The 16,737-nt window shown below is 43.9% G+C and overlaps 1 protein-coding gene across 1 annotated transcript in view; it reads left to right on the top strand.

Annotated features, from left to right (window-relative positions):
* LOC145347968 (nucleus accumbens-associated protein 1-like) overlaps positions 1 to 16,370 on the top strand; it is a 36,666-nt gene extending 20,296 nt beyond the window's left edge. Inside the window, exons 4-6 of the mRNA XM_080195994.1 lie at positions 520 to 625; positions 4,637 to 4,734; positions 13,109 to 16,370. Of these exons, the coding sequence (XP_080052120.1) occupies positions 520 to 625; positions 4,637 to 4,734; positions 13,109 to 13,443 (539 nt within the window). The 3' untranslated portion in view covers positions 13,444 to 16,370. The remainder of the gene's footprint in view (positions 1 to 519; positions 626 to 4,636; positions 4,735 to 13,108) is intronic.
* The last annotated feature ends 367 nt before the right edge of the window (positions 16,371 to 16,737 follow it).

The raw sequence follows: 16,737 nt of genomic DNA, 5'->3' as shown, positions 1-16,737 counted from the left end.
CGAGGGTTTCAGCAGGGCTAAACTGTGACAGAAGTAGAATTAGCTGATGGTACAGGGTTAGTGACAGCCTTAGTGATGGCACAAATGTAAGGTTGGAAGTTGATCTTGGGATTGAATATGACAGTGAGATTGCGAAAGTGGTTTAATCTCAGGAAGAGGAATCTAGTTGGTAGGTAGGGAATGGGGCTTTTAGTGTGATTTTTAAAAAACAAGAACTTTCATTTCCATCTTCCCAATATTCAATTGGAAGGAATTTCTGCTCCTACAGCACTAGATGTAAGAGAAGCAGTCTAATAATTTTGAAGTGTTAAGAGAGGAAGAGATGAGGTTGAGCTGGGTGTTACAGGAACATGTGGTGACTAATGCTGTTTTCAAGCAATGCCATACAGTTGAGTGAAATTAGAGTGATTGTCCTAAGAGTTGGCTTGGAGATGAGTCAGTGGATAGTTACTCCACCTTGTGTGGACCTTCAGGAAGATCACTGTTGACCAACGGTTGCTGCTGCTGTTGAACCTGCAGGTACGAGCGTGTACATCACAAGAGCTCAGCTGATGAATTGTCATATCTGTGCGGGGACCAGACACAAGGTTTTGCTGCGGAGATTGCTGGCTGCATTCTTTGATCGGTGAGTTTAAACTTGGCAGTTGTCACTTGGGTCTGTGAAGTTCACTTGGTCCAGCAGTGTTACCACAACAAAACACTTGCTGAACTGTGTCAGTGTTTACAAAACATTTGTGTCTCCATGATGGGCTTGCCATCTCTGCATGGGGCAATGCCTGGAGGTTTCATCACACGATTCAGCGCCACACACCCACCGTTGATCCATCCTCCAGGGACACGGTCTTCCTGCAGGACAGGGATCATAATCTTTGTTATCCAATTGGATTAATATTGACCATTACTGAAAAAGTATGTCTGCATCTCTTTAGAACTAAGTAATGAAAAAACAGATTTTTAATTTCCTGATGATTTTTCTTCGGGGATTTTCAAATTACTGCATTGTCTTGGAAGTTAAATTTCAAATTTCAGAGATTCCTAGAGACAGTCTAGCACAATTGGCAACTTGATTCTGCAAAGTATAACTTTCCAAACCAATTATCGATTCAGGGACATCGTGACAAACTGATCTTTTTTTCACACCGTGTAGGATTTGGAAGTCTTTAGCGTATGATATGAATTCAGCTCTTTTGTCCATGTTTGAACCAAGGCTGTAATGAGGTCAGGAGCTGAGTAACCCTGGTGAAACCCAAATTGAACATCAGTGAACAAGTTATTGCTGAGTAAGTGCCATTTGATAGCACTGTTGATGACCCCCTTCCATCGCTTTACCTGATGTTTAAGAGTAGACTGAGTTGAATTTGTAAAGTAAGAAGTCTCACAACACCAGGTTAAAGTCCAACAGGTTTATTTGGTAGCAAAAGCCACAAGCTTTTGGAACACTGCCCCTTCATCAGGTGAGCGGGAATTGTGTTCACAGACAGGCATACATAGACAGAAACTCAATTTACAAGATAATGGTTGGAGCACGAGTCTTTACAGGTAATCAAGTCTTAAAGGTACAGACAACGTGAGTGGAGAGAGGGTTAAGCACAGGTTAAAGAGATGTATATTGTCTCCAGCCAGGACAGTTAGTGAGATTTTGCAAGCCCAGGCAAGTCGGGGGAGATTACAGATAGTGTGACATGAACCCTAGATCCCAGTTGAGGCCGTCCTCGTGTGGAACTTGGCTATCAGTTTCTGCTCAGCAATTCTGCATTGTCGTGTGTTGTGAAGGCTGCCTCGGAGAACGCTTAGCCGAAGAGCAGAGGCCGAATGCCTGTAACTGCTGAGGTGTTCCCCAACAGGAAGAGAACACTCCTGCCTGGTGACTGTCGAGCAGTGTTCATTTATCCGTTGTAGCATCTGTATGGTCTCCCCAATGTAACATGCCTCGGGACATCCTTTCCTGTGGCGTATCAGGTAGACAACGCTGGCTAAGTTGCAAGAGTATGTACCATGTACCTGGTGAATGGTGTTCTCACGCGAGATGATGGCATCCGTGTCGATGATCCGGCACATCTTGCAGAGGTTGCTGTGGCAGGGTTGTGTGGTGTTGTGGTCACTGTTCTCTTGAAGGCTGGGTACTTCCCCGGAGTGGAGAAGCTACGACATCTTCTCCGAGTTTTCAATATGTCATTGATGAAGACGAACATCTCACCAAGGCTGTCCCTATACCTCCACGTCTTGCCTCCAAACAACTGCACAACCTCAAACAGACTATTGTCTGCAGCAAACTACCCAGCTTGCAACTCATGCAAGCCAACATTGCCTACCTGATACGCTGCAGGAAAGGATGCCCCGAGGCATGGTACACTGGGGAGACCATGCTGACGCTATGACAATGGATGACTGAATACTGCTCAATAATCACCAGGTGTGAGTGTTCTCTTCCTGTTGGGGAACACCTCAGCAGTCATGGGCATTCAGTCTCTGATCTTTGGGTAAACGTTCTCCAAGGTGGCCTTCACGACACTTGACGACGCAGAATCGCTGAGCAGAAACTGATAGACAAGTTCTGCACACATGAGGATGGCCTCACCCCGATCTTGGGTTCATGTCACACTATCTGTAACTCCCATGACTTGCCTGGGTTGCAAAATCTCACTAACTGTCCAGGCTGGAGACAATACATATCTCTTTAGCCTGTGTTTAACCCACTCTCCACTCACATTGTCTGTACCTTTAAGACTTGATTATCTGTAAAGCCTCGTATTCCAACTATTATTTTGTAAATTGAGTTTGAGTCTATATATGCCCTGTTTGCGAACACAACTCCCACTCATCTGATGAAGAGGCAATGTTCCGAAAGCTTGTGGCTTTTGCTACGAAATAAACCTGTTGGACTTTAACCTGGTGTTGTGAGACTTCTTAATGTGCTTACCCCAGTCCAACGCTGGCATCTCCACATCCTGTGTAAAGGACAGACCTGGGCAATTTTCCACATTGCCGGGTAGATGCCCCAGTCGTGTATCTGTACTGGAACAGCTTGGTTAGGTCAACAGCTCGTTCTGAAGCACAAGCCATCAGTACTATTTCCAGAATTTTGTCAGGACCTATAGTCTTTGCAGTATCCAGTGCCCTCAGCCTTTTCTTGATATCACATGGAGTGAATTGAATTGGCTGGAGACTGACATCTGTGATGCTGGGGACCTCTGGAGGAGGCCAAGATAGATCTTCCGCATGGTATTCTGGCCAAAGATTGCTGCAAATGCTTCAACCTTATCTTGTGCACCAATGTGCTGGGCTCCTCCATCATAGAGGATGGGGATATTTGTGGAACCTCCAGTAAGTCATTTAATTGTCCACCACCATTCACAGCTGGATATGAAGGACTACAGAGCTTTGATCTGATCCATTGGTTATGGGATGGTTTAGCTCAGTCTATCATTTGCTGCTTCTGCTCTTTGGCACACAGTCCTGTGTTGTAGCTTCACCAGGTTAACTCCTCATTTTTCAGTATATTTGCTGTTGCTCCTGGCATGCCGTCCTGCACTCTTCATTGAACCAGGGTTGATCCCCTGGCTTGGGGTAATGGTAGAGTGGGGGATATGCTGGGCCATGAGGTTACAGATTGTGGTTGAGTACAATTCTGCTGCTGCTGCTGATGGCCCACAGTAGCTCATGGATGCCCAGTCTCAAGATGCTCAACCTGTTCTGAACTCATCCCATTTTACATGGTGGGCGTGCCACACAATATGATTGAGGGTGTTCCTGTGTGAAGATCGCTCATACCAGTACTATCGTGGTCAGATGTATCAGTGACAGGTTGATATAGAGTGGGAGCAGGGGGAGAAGGACAGATGGTAACATAGAAACCCTCAGTGCAGGAGGAGGCCATTCGGCCAATCAATCCCACTCAGGCCCTATCCCCACTTAGTTATCCCTAATCCCTATAACCTATTCACATCTCAGGACACTAAGAGTTAATTTAGAATGTCCAGTTAACCTAACCTGCACATTTTTGGGCTGTGGGAGAAAACTCACACAGGCATGGGAGAACGTGCAAACTTCACATAGACAGTGACCAAGTCTGGAATTGAACCCAGGTCCCTGGAGCTGTGAGGCAGCAGTGCTGACCACTGTGCCACCCCACGACTCACTGGCAGAACAAGGAAGTTGATGGAGGTGTCTGGGACATTGGCTGTAAGAAACGGCTCAGTGAGTGTAAGTATGTCTGTGGACAGCTCTCCAAAACTGACACAAGCTCTCAGTTATGAGTAAGAAGGGCTTTGCAGGGCTGATGTGCCTTTGTCCTTCCTAGTGCTGAGATAAACACCAGTTGGTGTGACTGGTTTCATTCTTATTTGATGTCCTGTGGCAGTTTGATTGCTTGTCCATTTTAGAGGGCAGTTAAGAGTCAATTACATTGCTATGGGATTGAAGTCACATCAGCACATTAATTGGGGCCTCTGGGTTGTTAGTCTGGTAATGTTACCACTGTGCTACCCTTCTTGTACTGCTTATTTGTGCCCATCACAGAAGCTAACTCCAAGGCTACATGAAGGATAGTCACTGGAAACCATCAGCTAGTTTTGTAAAGATGTGTCTGTGAATGTCGCTCACTTGTTTTGACTGCCTAATCTTCTGGATCCACTAGGAATACTCTGGCTAACAGCTGCGGCACTGGAATCCGTTCTTCACTCTGCGATCCCAGTCGGAAACCACTGGATAGCAGGATACTCAACGCCATTAAAGGTAAACAGGGCAGTGCTGTGTTTATGGAGAGGTGTTAATGGTGAAAAGGGCAGTGAGGAGAGGAACGGGCATTGAGTTGTCCAGAGAGGCAGAAACGGGTACAGTGAATGGGCTGAAGGGCTTTACGATGGGTGTGGGCTTGAGACACTCAGAGGCACGGACACTGATATCATAGCTGGAGGGTGTGAGGAGGGAGTCAGAGAGGTAGGAAGGGGCCAGACTGAATGAGGACAAGGGGTTTAAATTTGATGCCTGAGTCGAGGGAGGGGGGAGTGGTTTAGTCAGTCAGTCAGTAGGCGGAAGGATAATGGGGGGAGCCACATTACACCCTGGACAGTGAGAACAGCTGAATGTATCAGCCTCAGGAACCGCTGAAAGAGAGATGTCAAAGTAATGTTAGTGTTTCTGTCCCTAATCCAAGGGCCCATCACCACCCAGTGGAACCTTGACTGCCCAAGAGACCATTAATAGTCCTGCTCTGGTCACAGCCCCATGGGCTTGATCTCCACGAAGGCGCACGTGTGGAGATGTTGAATATGACTTGTCAGGTTTGGCTGTGATGCACTCTGCAGTCAAATAGCCACAGTCACATTCCCTATTGGATTTCTTGGTGACTATCTTATATTGGTGGCCTCTAGTTCTCCCCCACGAGGGGAAATAATCTCTCTTCATCCCCTCTATCAAAACTTTTCAGAATTTTAAAGATCTCTGTTAGATCACCCCTCAGTCTTCTTTTCACGAGAAAACAGACCCAACCTGTCAATCCCTTCCTGATTTCATACCCACACATTTCTGGTATCAGTCTGGTACATTTTCTCTGCACTCTCTTCACTGTTTCTATATCCTTTTTATAACATGGTGACCTGAACCACAGACAGTGTCTAATTGTGCGCTTAACAAAAGTTCAATACAGGTTTAGTATAACTCCCCTTCTTTTCAATTCTATCCTTCTAGAAATAAACCCTTATTCTTAGTTTGATCTTTTTCAGGCCTTGTTAATCTGTGACGCACCTTCTGGTCATTGATATATTTATATTCTGAGATCTCTTTGTTCCTCTACCCCACAGACACTGGCACCTTCCAAATTATCAGTGACCTCACTATTCTTCCCATCAAAATGAACTATGTCACATTTATCTGCGTTGATCTGCCAAAGTATTTGCCCATTCTGCAACTTAAGGGCCTTTTGAAACCCCAGATAAATTACATCTACTGCATTACCAATGTCTACTCTCTCTCTCTTCTCTTTCAGATCTTCAAAATATTCAATGAGCAAGATTTTCCCCATGTGAAATCAATATTGATTTCATTATTATATTTCTCATTTCTAAATATTCTCTCCTTTAGTCATGATTTCTTTATTTCTCCCACCTATTGTATTAAGCTAACTGACATATAATTACCTGGACAAATTTTGCCCCCCTTCTTAATCAGAATGCCATTATCTATCTGTTAGTCCCCTGGTACAACACCTTCATCTAATGAATTTTTAAATGCGAGTAATAATGTCTTTCCTATCTCTTCCCATGGAATTGTTAAACATATGTGAATACAGTCCATCTGCACCAGGAGTTTCACACTCTTTGAATTTGTTAGTTTATTCAGTACATCTGCTATTTCCTTTAAAATCATTTACCTTATTGTTTATCACATCTTTCAATTGCTATTTTCTTTTATGTGCTTTGATAATTTTATACATAGTTCCTCTTTGCCTTCCTAATTGTTTTTTGACTTCTCTCCTAATCTTTTTGTATTCTCACTTATCCCACACTCCAATCCTGTTTCTCTACTTAATGTCTGCTGCTTCCCAAGCCCTTAGTTCTTTCCATATGTCCATATTAATCCTCGGAGTCTCATTAGTGTTTAATGTTTAGTAATCCTTAAGCGCTTCAATTTGTGTCAACTTCAGTGTGTCTGCAGGTGCTTGGGATTCCTCCCACAGTCCAAAGATGTACAGGTTAGGTGGATTGAAAATGTTAAATTACCCCTTAGTGTCCCAAGATGTGCAGGTTAGGCGGATTAGCCACGGTAAATTCACGGGTTTTAGGGATGGAGTGAGGGAGGGCCTGGGTGGGAAGCTCTTTTGGAGAGTTGGTGCAGACTCAGTGGGCTGACTGGCCCCCTTCTGCATCGTATGGCTTCTATCGTCTTTGATTTATAGGAACCATCTGATAAGGTTCCACGTAACAAGTAGCAAATCTCATGGTATTGAAAGCCAAGTATTGACCTGGCTGGGAGATTGCTTGTTTAGATGGGAGAAGATGGGGATATAATGGAAATGGAAGGGATTGACTAGTGGTGACCCACCAGGATTTGTACCAAGACCTCTACTGTACACTGTGATTACTAATGATTTGGATATCACTTTACAGAGTCGCAGCTCCACATTTTTGCTGATGTACCAAAGACTGGTGGATTAATACGTAGTGTAGATAATAGCATAAAACTACAAAGCAGACAACAATAGATAAGACTATAAGACATAGGAGCAGAATTAGGCCACTCAGCCCATTGAGTCTGTTCCGCCATTCAATCATGGCTGATATTTTTCTCATCCCCATTCTCCTGCCTTTTCCCCAATACCCCAGACCCCTTTATTAATTAAGAATCTATCTATCTCTATCTTAAAGACACTCAATGACCTGGCCTTCACAGCCTTCTTCGGCAAAGAGTTCCACAGATTCACCACTCTCTGGCTGAAGAAATCCTTCCTCATCTCTGTTTTAAAGGATCATCCCATTAGCCTCAGGTTGTGCCCTCTGGTTCTGGTTTCTCCTACTAGTCAAAACATCTTCTCTACGTCCACTCTATCCAGGCCTCTCAATTTCCTGTAAGCCCACTCTCTTAACCTGTGGTACAGGGAGGCGTTCAAGTGGGGGGAGAAAAAGGAAATGTACTTGTAATTGGGGATGGTACAGTTAGAGGCATTGACACTGTTCTCTGTGATCAGGATCAAGAATCCTGAAGGCTATGTTGCCTGCCTGCTGTTCAAGTTAGGGATATCTCATCTGGGCTGCAGGGGAACTTAGAGTGGGAGTGTAAAGACCCAGTTATCGTGGTCCACAAAGGTAACAATGACATAGATAGAACAGGAGCAAATGTTCTGCTAAGGGAGTATGAACACCTAGGAGCTAAATTAAAAAGCAGAACCAAAAAGGTAATAATCCAGAGATGATTACCTAAGCGGTAATTACGAGCTAATTGGCACAGGGTCAAGATTAAGGAGGTAAATGCGTGGCTCAAAGATTGGTGGGGGAGGAATGGGTTTGAATTCATGGGATTTGGCACCAGTATTGGGGAAGACTTGTTCTGATGGGGCAGTCTTCATCTGAATCATGCTGGGACCAGAATTCTGTAGATAGGGCTTTAAACTAAATAATGGGGGAGACGCTTCAGTTGTCTGGAAAATTAGAAAATCAAAGTTAAAGGAGAGGGTAGCAGTGCAGGTTAATGGAATTGAAGGCTCAGGAGAGGTTAGTAAAGTTTCCAGACAACATAATAGAACAGAGAGTGTAGAAGGTGGCAGGAATCTAACCTCAGGCAGAGCTGCACAATAGAAATTCATTCCACGCAGGAGGAAACATGCTAAGGGGAGGGCAAGGCATCCATGGCTGGCGAGAGAAGTCAAGGACAGCATAAAAGCAAAAGAAAAAGCGTGCAAAGTTGCAAGAATTAATGGGAAGCCAAAGGATTGGGAAGCCTTTAAAAGTGAGCGGAGGACAACTAAAAATGCAATAAGGGGGGAGAAGATGAAATATGAGTGTAAGCTAGCTAGTAATATAAAAAGAAGATAGGAAGAGTTTTTTTTTCAATATATAAAAGGTAGGAGAGAGGCAAAAATTGACATTGGACCACTGGAAAATGAGGCTGGAGAAATAATAATAGGAAACAAAGAAACAGCAGAGGAACTGAATAGTTACTTTGCATCAGTCTTCACGGTGGAAGACACCAGTGAGACACCAGAGCTCCAGGAGAGTCAGGGGACACAGTTGAGTGCAGTGGCTATCACCAAGGAGAAGGTTCTGGGGAAACTTAAAGGTCTGAAGGTGGATAAATTACCTGAACCTGATGGACTGCATCCCAGAATTCTAAAAGAGATAGCTGAGGAAATTGTGGAGGCATTGGTGGTAATCTTTTAAGAATTACTGGAAGCAGGGAGGCTCCCAAAGGACTGGAAAGTAGCTAATGTAACACCGCTGTTTAAGAAGGGAGGAAGGCAGCAGAAGGGAAATTATAGGCCTGTTAGCCTGACTTTGATCATTGGCAAGATTTTAGAATTCATTATTAAAGATGAGATCATGGAGTACTTGGAAATGCATGATAAAGTAGGACTGAGTCAGCACAGCTTTGTCAAGGGGAGGTCATGTCTGACAAATCTGTCAGAGTTCTTTCAGGAGGTAACATGAGAGTTAGATAAAGGAGAACCAGTGGACATGATTTATCAGATTTCCAGACGGCCTCAAGCCCCCTAACATCCATGCTTTTCTCAACAGTAAATACTGATGAGAAATATTAGGATCTCACTCATCTCTTGTGGATCCACACATAGATGACCATGTTGATCCTTAAGAGGCCCTACTGTCTCTGTTACTCTTTTGCCCTTTATATATTTGTAGAATTTCTTTGGATTCTCCTTTGCCTGATGTGCCAAAACAATCTTGTGTCCCCTTTTTGCCCTCCTGATTTCTCTCTTAGCTCTACTCCCACACCCCCTATACTCTTCAAGGCATCCCAACTGCCTATGCATGTTATGTGCCTCCTCCTCCTCCTTGACCAGAGCCTCAATATCCTGAGTCATCTGGGATTCCCTACTTCTACCAGCCTTGTCTTTCACTTTAAGAAGAATGTGCTTATCCTGAATCTTAGTTAGCACGCTTTCAAAAGTCTCCCATTTACCCGATGTTTCTGTCTGATACCATCAAAATTGGCCTTAGGAGTTCCATGTACACAGATCTCTAAAATGGAGTAGGCAGGTGTTAAAACATAATCAAAAAGACTAAAGGAATGTTCAACTTTATGCCAAGGTGGATGGAATCTTTTTCCAAAAGAGAAAATGCTGGAAACTGTCAGCATGTCTGGCTGCATCTATAAAGCTTTGATTAAGGGTCATCTGGACTCAACACCAGCTCTTTTCTTTGTTTACAGATGCTACCAGACCTGCTGAGATTTTCCAGCATTTTCTCTTTTGGTTTCAGATTCCAGCATCTGCAATAATTTGCTTCTATCTAGAATTTCTTTTTGTTCATTCATGGGACATGAACATCGCTGGTTGGTCAGCATTTATTGCCCATCCTTAGTTGTCCTTGAAATTATGTTGATGAGCTGTCTTCTTGAATTGCTGCAGCACAAGTGCTGTGGGTTGACCCACAATGCCATTAGGGAGGTAATTCCAGGATTTTGACCCAGCAACTATGAAGGAATGGTGATATATTTCCAAATCAGGATGGTGAGTGTTTAGAAGGGAACTTGCAGGTGGTGGTGTTCCCATGTATCTGCTGCCCTTGTCCTTCTAGATGGAAGTGGTCGTGGGTTTGGAAAGTGCTGTCTAAGGATCTTTGGTGAATGTAAAGGGAGGAAGCTCTGCTTATTATACTGTGTACAGGTCTGGGGTCCACAGCTTAGGAAGGGTACGTTGGCCTTGGGAATAATGCAGTGCCAGTCCAGAATGTTATCAAGGGCTAGAGTAAGTTAGAGTAATGATAATTAGATGATTTTTAAAGAAGTTACAACAAAACTTGTATTCCCTGGGAGTGATTTGACTGAAGTTTTTGGATTTTGAAAGGCATAAATAGATGATTAGAATGGTTTTTCACTGGTAGGGGAGTGGAGGACAGGCGGCCATTTGGGCGAGAGGTTAGGAAACACTCTTTCCACACAGGAGGGTATAAGTCTGGAGCACGCTGTCACAAAAACAGTGGGTGATAGATCTATTAATTTTAAACCTGAGACCCATGCATTTTTGCCAGTCAGGATGTAAAAGAATATGAAGTCAAGGCAGGTTATTGAATTTAAGATGCAGATCAACCATGATTGCATGGAATGGGCAGAACAGGCTTAAGGGGCTGAATGGCCTCCTCCTTTGTAGATCACCTTCTCATCTATATACAAGCCTAACCCATGCGAGCTGGCTTCCTAAATTAACCCATTAAACAGACTACCATTCTGGTGAATCTACATGCTAGCCCCACTAAGAAGTGGTATAAAGGAGGGAGTGGATGATGGAAAGCTGGATCATTCCAGAGTTCAGTTGAAAAGAACAGTACTTGAGAACCGTGACTAGGACTGACCTTTCCTGTGTGTGAGAGGCTAATGCAGAAGTAGTGTTATGATCTCAGTCAATGTTATAACTGGAAGGGAAGATACCAGAATGGAACCCTGCCTCAAAGGACTGTAAACTTTTAATCAAACACAGAAGAAGAAAGTCACAGGACCACTAATTATTTTAACAACAAGAAAAAGTAATTTATTAAACATGAAAAATGGATTATAATACAAGACTCCTTCACTCCTCCTCTAACTTAACCAATAACACGGTTTTAAGTTTAACATAGATGACAAAGTACATTTGAAGCCACAATGGACTTGTTAGCGCACACACTTAATGTTTGTGGATTTGTCCTCAGAATTCCCCCAGATGATTATCATTTGGGAGTTTCCAAAATCCACTCCCAACATATTCCACGCCACATTTTCCAAAGGATTCATTTGACCAGAGCTTTCGCTCCACTTTTAGCAGTAAACCCATGCCAGGAGTTTGGATTAATCCTTTCAGGTTTTGACTGTTACACCAATTCTGATATCCAGTCAATACTTTATAATTTGTTTCATTTCAAACTTTAGGATTACTTGTAGAAAACCTTTCTCTAGTATCCTCACCAATCAATGTCTTCTCAGCCTTTTCTGGTATCCCTGAACAGAATCCTTTTCTATTTTTCTTCTTTTCTATAATTTTTTTCTATTTTCTATAGTTTCTTCTTTGTTCCCTTTAAGTCCACACCTTCTGGAAACCTTTTTTTTAATTTCTTTAGCTCCTTAACTTGTTGACCTTTAGATCTTTGGCACTGGTTATCTGAACCGTTACTACATTGTAGGATTTTTCTTACAGCAAAGCTAAAAAAGCTAGTTCCTCTTTAGTTTCCCCTAGCAGAGCTGAGAGAGTTGTTTATTGCTTCATGCTCTTTCTACAACTGCTTCTCGCTTTCAACTGAAACTAAAAAAAGAAACTGTTTGATTAACCTTAAGGAACCCCAAGTTGCTAAGCAATGATATTTATTCTTAATGCCGTAGCGCTTTCTGTCACAATCAAATCTCAGCTAGGACTGAAACTATCCTCCACACAAACACTTTTGTTCAGCATGAAATCTAACTATAGGTTTTTTTCCCTCTGGCACAGAAATATTAAATAAAACCTACCTAAACTAGACCTAACTAAACCTAATGTTTGCCCACGCAAGTATAAATCTGTTAAAACGATCTTTGCTTTCCAACAGCAGATGGAATAGAATTATTATGTAAGAAGCTGAGACTTTACTCTATCCCCAAAGAATGTTTCATGCTTGATGGTGGTGTTAGAATAACTAACAGTTGTAGGGTTTGGATAGTGAACACAGGGCAAAAACTGATAGATTAGCCAGTGACCAGAGGGCACAGACTTATTAGCATTGGTGAAAGAACAGAGAGGACAAGAGGAGAACTTTTATAACATAGCAAGGGTTATGATCTGAAATGCACTGCCTGAAAGCAGATTCAAAAATAACCTCCCAAAGGCAATTGGGTAAGCACCTGAACAGGAACAATTTAAAGGGCTGTGGGGTAAGGGCAGAGGTGTGGGACTAATTGGAGAGCTCTGAGATACAATGTGAATGGCCTCCTCTTATGCTGTCTGGGCCAGCTCCTTGCTTAAACACTGTTCCTTTTGTGAGACATCTCCTCTGTTAGCTGGGGCTGAGTGCGTAGAATTCTGACTTCTGAGTCAAGCCTCGCAGAGACCCAAGCAAATAATCCAGGCCGACACACTCCCTGCACTGTACTGAGGGAGTGCTACATTGCTGCAGGTGCCGCCTGTCTCCCAGGTGAGACATTAAACTGAGGTCTCTGTGCCCACTCAGATGGGTATAAGAGATTTCATGGCACTACATGGGAAGTTCCCATCGGTGCATCTGCACAATATTTGTCCCTTAACCCATACTATTAAAAACGGATTATCTGGTCATGACCTCATTGATGATTGTGGGAGCTTGCTGTGCATAAATAGCCTGCCACATTCCAATAGCAGGCCCACGTTAAATGTTTTGTTGACGGTACTGCGTGTTGGGACATGCTGAGATTGTGAAAGGTGCGAGATAAATGCAAGCTTTTGTCTTCTCTTTTGCAGTTTACTGTCAGAACTTTGCTCCAAATTTCAAGGAGAGCGAGATGAACGCCATCGCTGCGGACATGTGCACCAACGCCAGGAGGGTGGTCCGCAAACACTGGATCCCCAAGCTCAAACTGATGCTGGCTGAGGGAGACGGTGTTTATCGCTCGGTCATTACTGATGGAGCAACGGGGGCTTTGCCAGATGGGAGCCAAGAAATGGAGCTGCCAGGCGCCGGGCAGAGGCCTGATACCAATGGGATGAGGCCTGGTGCTTCTGGCCACCGTTACGAGACGGGTTTCCCAGAGGGTCTGGAAGACACTGGGAGCGGTATCATGGAGGCTCCAAACTAGTGGAGCCCAACAGTCATTCCCAGAAAAGGACACAATGCTGCGTAGGGGGTCAGTCATGTGGTGGGGCTTAGTGCTTGGGGATTGTTAGCGGTGACTCTATCTGGAAATTAGATAGGCAGTGTGTACTGGGCAAGGGCAAGGAGGGCATCACTGCACTGTGCCCGAAGCTTAACCCTCTCACTGCTGGATACCCTCATAATGCTTTGGATAAATTGCAACTGGGGTGGGATTGTCATGAATGTAAATTAAGAAAGACTTGCATTTCTATAGCGCCTTTCACCTCAAGACATCCCAAAGAGCTTCAGCCAATGAAGTATGTTTGAAATGTCGTCACTGTTGTAGGAAACGTAGCAGCCAGTTTGCACACAGCAAGATCCCACATACAGCATTGTGATAATGACCAGATAATGTTTCTGTGATGGTGATTGAGGGTTAGAAGTTGGCCGGGACACAGGGAGAACACCCTGCTCTTCTCATGGTGCAAAGAGATATTCTACATTCGCTTGAGAAGAGATACAGGTAATAATTCATCTGAAAGAGGGTACGCCTGACAGTGAAGCATTCCCTCAGTATTGACACTCTGACAGTGCAGCACTCCCCTCAGTACTGGCCTGCTAACAGTGCAGTACTCCCTCAGTACTGTTCTGGAGTGTCAGCCTGGGTTATGTGACCAAGTCTCTGAAGTGAGATGCACTCCCACAATATTGCAATCTGAGGCATGTGGTACTCACTGAGATTTGGCTGATACGTTAATGGACTTGACGATGCTGTAAAGGACAAGGCTGCAGATCTCTCATCACTAATGCCTGATAACTCGAAGTGTGTTGTGAGTAAATCACCAGAAATGCATAGTAATGTTTCCCCAGCCATATCCTGCATTTCCAATATTGCATACGTTAAATTACATTGAATTTACTGTGTAAAATTCAGGCCATTCTTCCCATATTCACCTGCTATCTCCATCAATATATCCTTTTCCTTTTTCCTTGATGAGCTTACCCACCTTCCCCTTAAGCACACCAACACCACACTGATGATTGGCACAGGTTTGGAGGGCCGAAGGGCCTGTTCTTGTGCTGTATTTTTCTTTGTTCTGTTTGCCTCAACCACTTGCTGTGATAGTGAGTTCTCACCACTGTCTGAGTACAGATGCTTCCCCTGAGCTGTTTATTGAATTTACTGGTACTTATCTCATTACTTCTGATGTACAGATATTGTGTCAACTCGCATGTAACTATTGTTTGGGTGTTTTTGTACATGCTTCCATTGTAGCTCCCCCAAACCAGTGGAGATCTACAAATGAAATAACAGATTGTACTTTTTTTTGTGGTGGGGGACAGCGTAACTATGAAGCAAGACTGTGCAGTGACTCTCGTAAATCAAAACAACAGAACAGCTGGGGAGAGTACTGTGGGATGTGCCCACCAAACCCCGGTCCTGTCTGTCTATTCAGCTGGGTGATGAAGAGAGGTTGGGTAGACTTGAGTTATTTCCCTTGGAGCAGAAAGGGCGGAGGGGTGACCTGATCAAGGTGTACAAAATGATGAGAGACATGGACAGAGTGGATAAGGAGCAGCTCCAGAGAATGGTGATAGTCTGGAATGCGCTGACTGGGAGGATGGTTCCCTCATATCCTTTAAAAAGTACCTAAATGAGCACTTCGCACATCATAACATTCAGGGCTGTGGGCCAAGTGCTGGCAGGTGGGGTTAGGTGGGAGTTCAGGTGTTTATCATGCATTGGTGCAGACTCGAGCTGAAGGGCCTATTTCTGCACTGTGTTATTCTATGATAGTGCTGTGGTACCATTTGAGAAACAGCAGGGATTTTGCGGTGGAGGCATTCATAGAACCCAAGCAAAACTTCATTTAAAGTGTTGCTGTTGTGGGATCTTGCTTGTACAAAGCAGCTCCCATTTTCACTTGTGTGATTGCAGTCAGTCAAAGAAGTAATTCATTGTCAGGCACTTTTGAGATGTTTGAGGGATGTAATAAAATGCCTTATAAATGCAAGTTTCTGTCTTTTCAAATGAGCAGGTATGTAATGCCTTCTAAAATTCATTTTGCTTGGCGATCTTCACTGTAAACAAACAACCTTGTGATAATTTATGGCCTGGTCATTGGGTCTTGTCTAGTTTCTCTCTGGTGCCATTGGCAAGTTTCCTGGCCCGACCCTTTCTTCCTGTCTAAAATACTAACAATTAAATATGTTGCTCACAAAACATATGTAATCCAAACCAGCACCATGGCTACTCCAGGTAAAATGGTGGTGGTGGTGGGATGGGGAGAGGAAGAACTTTAATATTGGCAGCAGGAGTAGACCTGGCAGAGGTGGGAAACATGTTGGCTTGTTTGGCAGAACATGTTGGAATGAATGGAGACGATGCCCAATCAGTGAAGGTGGAATGCTGCACTACTTCAGGGGGCTCCTAGCTTACACCACAGGTATGACTGGACATTGAAACATACCCCGCCTTGCTGTGTGAAATGTTTCTGGGACGTGCGTTGCACGTAGACTTGACACATTTTGGGCTTGGGGGTGAGAAACTGCCTCTGTTGCAATTCAGAATGGTTTTCACTCCTTGTTTATGTGGATGGGCCGTCAGCAGTGAAAACCTGTGTTTTTGACAATTTGGATTGTGAAGTGTATTTTGAACTCCGGTTTCTGATGAACGCAGACAATTTTGAGCTTTAGTGTTTGGAAGCCCTTTCCTTTATTGGAAGATTGACTGTGAGACATGCTTCGTGAGTTCTCCCTTTTCTACAGCTGCGCGTGGGTGTTCAAATCACTCTGATGGACACATTCAATCTCACATCCCTTTTCCAGTGGCCTTATTGACAGAATGGGACAGCAGCCCATTTATTCCTGGTATGGAATAACCCGCTAATTGTTAGTGCGACTCTCTCATGGTGCTGCAGTTAATGTTTGTGTATGTATGATTTTAAACAAGTAACATGTATAAATACAAATGTAACACAGCAGTTCCATACAGCCTGGTGCTTCACACTTTAAGCTTTAGCCAAGCATTGGTGTTTCATGGTGTTGCCCTGTGGCAACGCGGTAGCTTCCTCCTATGGATCATTCTGGATGTGCTGTGGGAGCAAGTTATAAGGTGCAGGATGCTTTTGCATCTCAGTATTGCCACCCCCCCCTCAAATCACCACTGAAACACAACCCAGAAACTGGGCCAAGCAAACAATTCGTGCTCATTGTGCCTTATTGCAGTTGAGCAGGGATGCGGGTGAGACTTTGGTTAACTGTTCCCTACAAGGAAAACAGACTGAGTGCCTGAGCT

The sequence above is a fragment of the Carcharhinus amblyrhynchos genome, chromosome 9 (genome assembly GCF_965287045.1).
Source record: "Carcharhinus amblyrhynchos chromosome 9, sCarAmb.v2.hapA, whole genome shotgun sequence".
NCBI classification, from domain to species: Eukaryota; Metazoa; Chordata; class Chondrichthyes; order Carcharhiniformes; family Carcharhinidae; genus Carcharhinus; species Carcharhinus amblyrhynchos.
The sequence above is the reverse complement of the archived record's forward strand: the minus strand, read 5'-3'. Positions and strand labels throughout refer to the sequence as shown.